Here is a 1,019-nt window from a genome sequence, read left to right as displayed (position 1 = left end):
GGGGGGGGCAACGAGAGCTGCTCCCCCACCCACGGGATGAGCCCTGGGGCAGAGCTGTGCAGGTGGAGAGGATCCCAGCGTACAGGAGGGCAAGGAGGAGGGAGAGAATCTGATAGCAGGATCCCAGTGCCACGGGCAAGAGCTGCTCCCTACGGATGGGCAACGGCCTCGGTGCCCCCAGACCCGTCCCCTCCGCCACCCCCCAGGGCCATGCTCACCACTGGGCTTGCACATCCGGATCTGGCTTTGGCACTGGACGACGGGGTGCAGAGGAGCGGACGCTGCGGCCGCGGGCAGCGGCTCTGAGGTAGTTTTGGTGGTGAGGTCCGGGGATGCGGGCGGTGAGGAGGAGGAGGATGAGGAGAACTGTGTCTGGCAGCGGAGCTGTGCCAGGGACTGCGGCATGCCCTGGTAGTGTCGCGTGGCGCTGAGGAGGTCGTTGAGGATCTGCAGGATGGTGCCGATGTCCCGCCGCGGCCGCCCGCTGCTGTCCTGGCAGTTGGGGTGCAAAGTGCCTGGGGGGGGAGGAAAAGAGGAGATGTGAGCCCGCCGGCTTCCCGGATACACAGCCCCCACTGTGACCCCCCCCCCGGCCATCAGCCGCACGTACCGGAGAAGGTCCCTGAGAAGACCCCAGGCGCGTGGTTGACGAAGCTCTCGATGACGGCCCCGGGTTTGCGGGAGCGGGCGCTCGGCGCAGGGCTGCTGCTGGGCGAGGAGCCGCCACGCATACTGCAGTCCACCTGCAGGGATGGATGGGGAAACACGGGGTCAGCACAGCCCTCAGCACAGCCCTCCTCCCCCAAACCCCACCCAGCACCCCCAGAGCCAGGGGACACCTCTAGGTTTGGCAATAGAGGATGAGCAGCACTTGCCCCCAAAGCCACGGGCACCTAAACGGCACCTTGAGCCCCTCAGAGCCCCAGCAACCCACGTGAAGCCTCGACCCCAACTCACCTCTGAGCACGAGGACACCACGCTGCTGTTCACCGTCTGCGCGCTGGCCCCGTGCGACCGGA

General features: G+C 67.3%; 1 protein-coding gene across 1 annotated transcript in view; it reads right to left on the bottom strand.

Moving 5' to 3' along the window:
• MIDN (midnolin) overlaps window positions 1-1,013 on the bottom strand; it is a 3,790-nt gene extending 2,777 nt beyond the window's left edge. The window contains exons 1-3 of the mRNA XM_010728408.3: window positions 958-1,013; window positions 611-743; window positions 219-515 (exon numbers count right to left, since the gene is read on the bottom strand). Coding sequence (XP_010726710.3) covers window positions 219-515; window positions 611-731 — 418 coding nt within the window. The 5' untranslated portion in view covers window positions 732-743; window positions 958-1,013. The remainder of the gene's footprint in view (window positions 1-218; window positions 516-610; window positions 744-957) is intronic.
• Between the last annotated feature and the right edge of the window lie 6 nt (window positions 1,014-1,019).

This window comes from Meleagris gallopavo, unplaced genomic scaffold (assembly GCF_000146605.3).
Source record: "Meleagris gallopavo isolate NT-WF06-2002-E0010 breed Aviagen turkey brand Nicholas breeding stock unplaced genomic scaffold, Turkey_5.1 ChrUn_random_7180001957651, whole genome shotgun sequence".
Lineage (NCBI taxonomy): Eukaryota > Metazoa > Chordata > Aves > Galliformes > Phasianidae > Meleagris > Meleagris gallopavo.
This window is presented reverse-complemented; position numbering and strand designations above follow the sequence as displayed.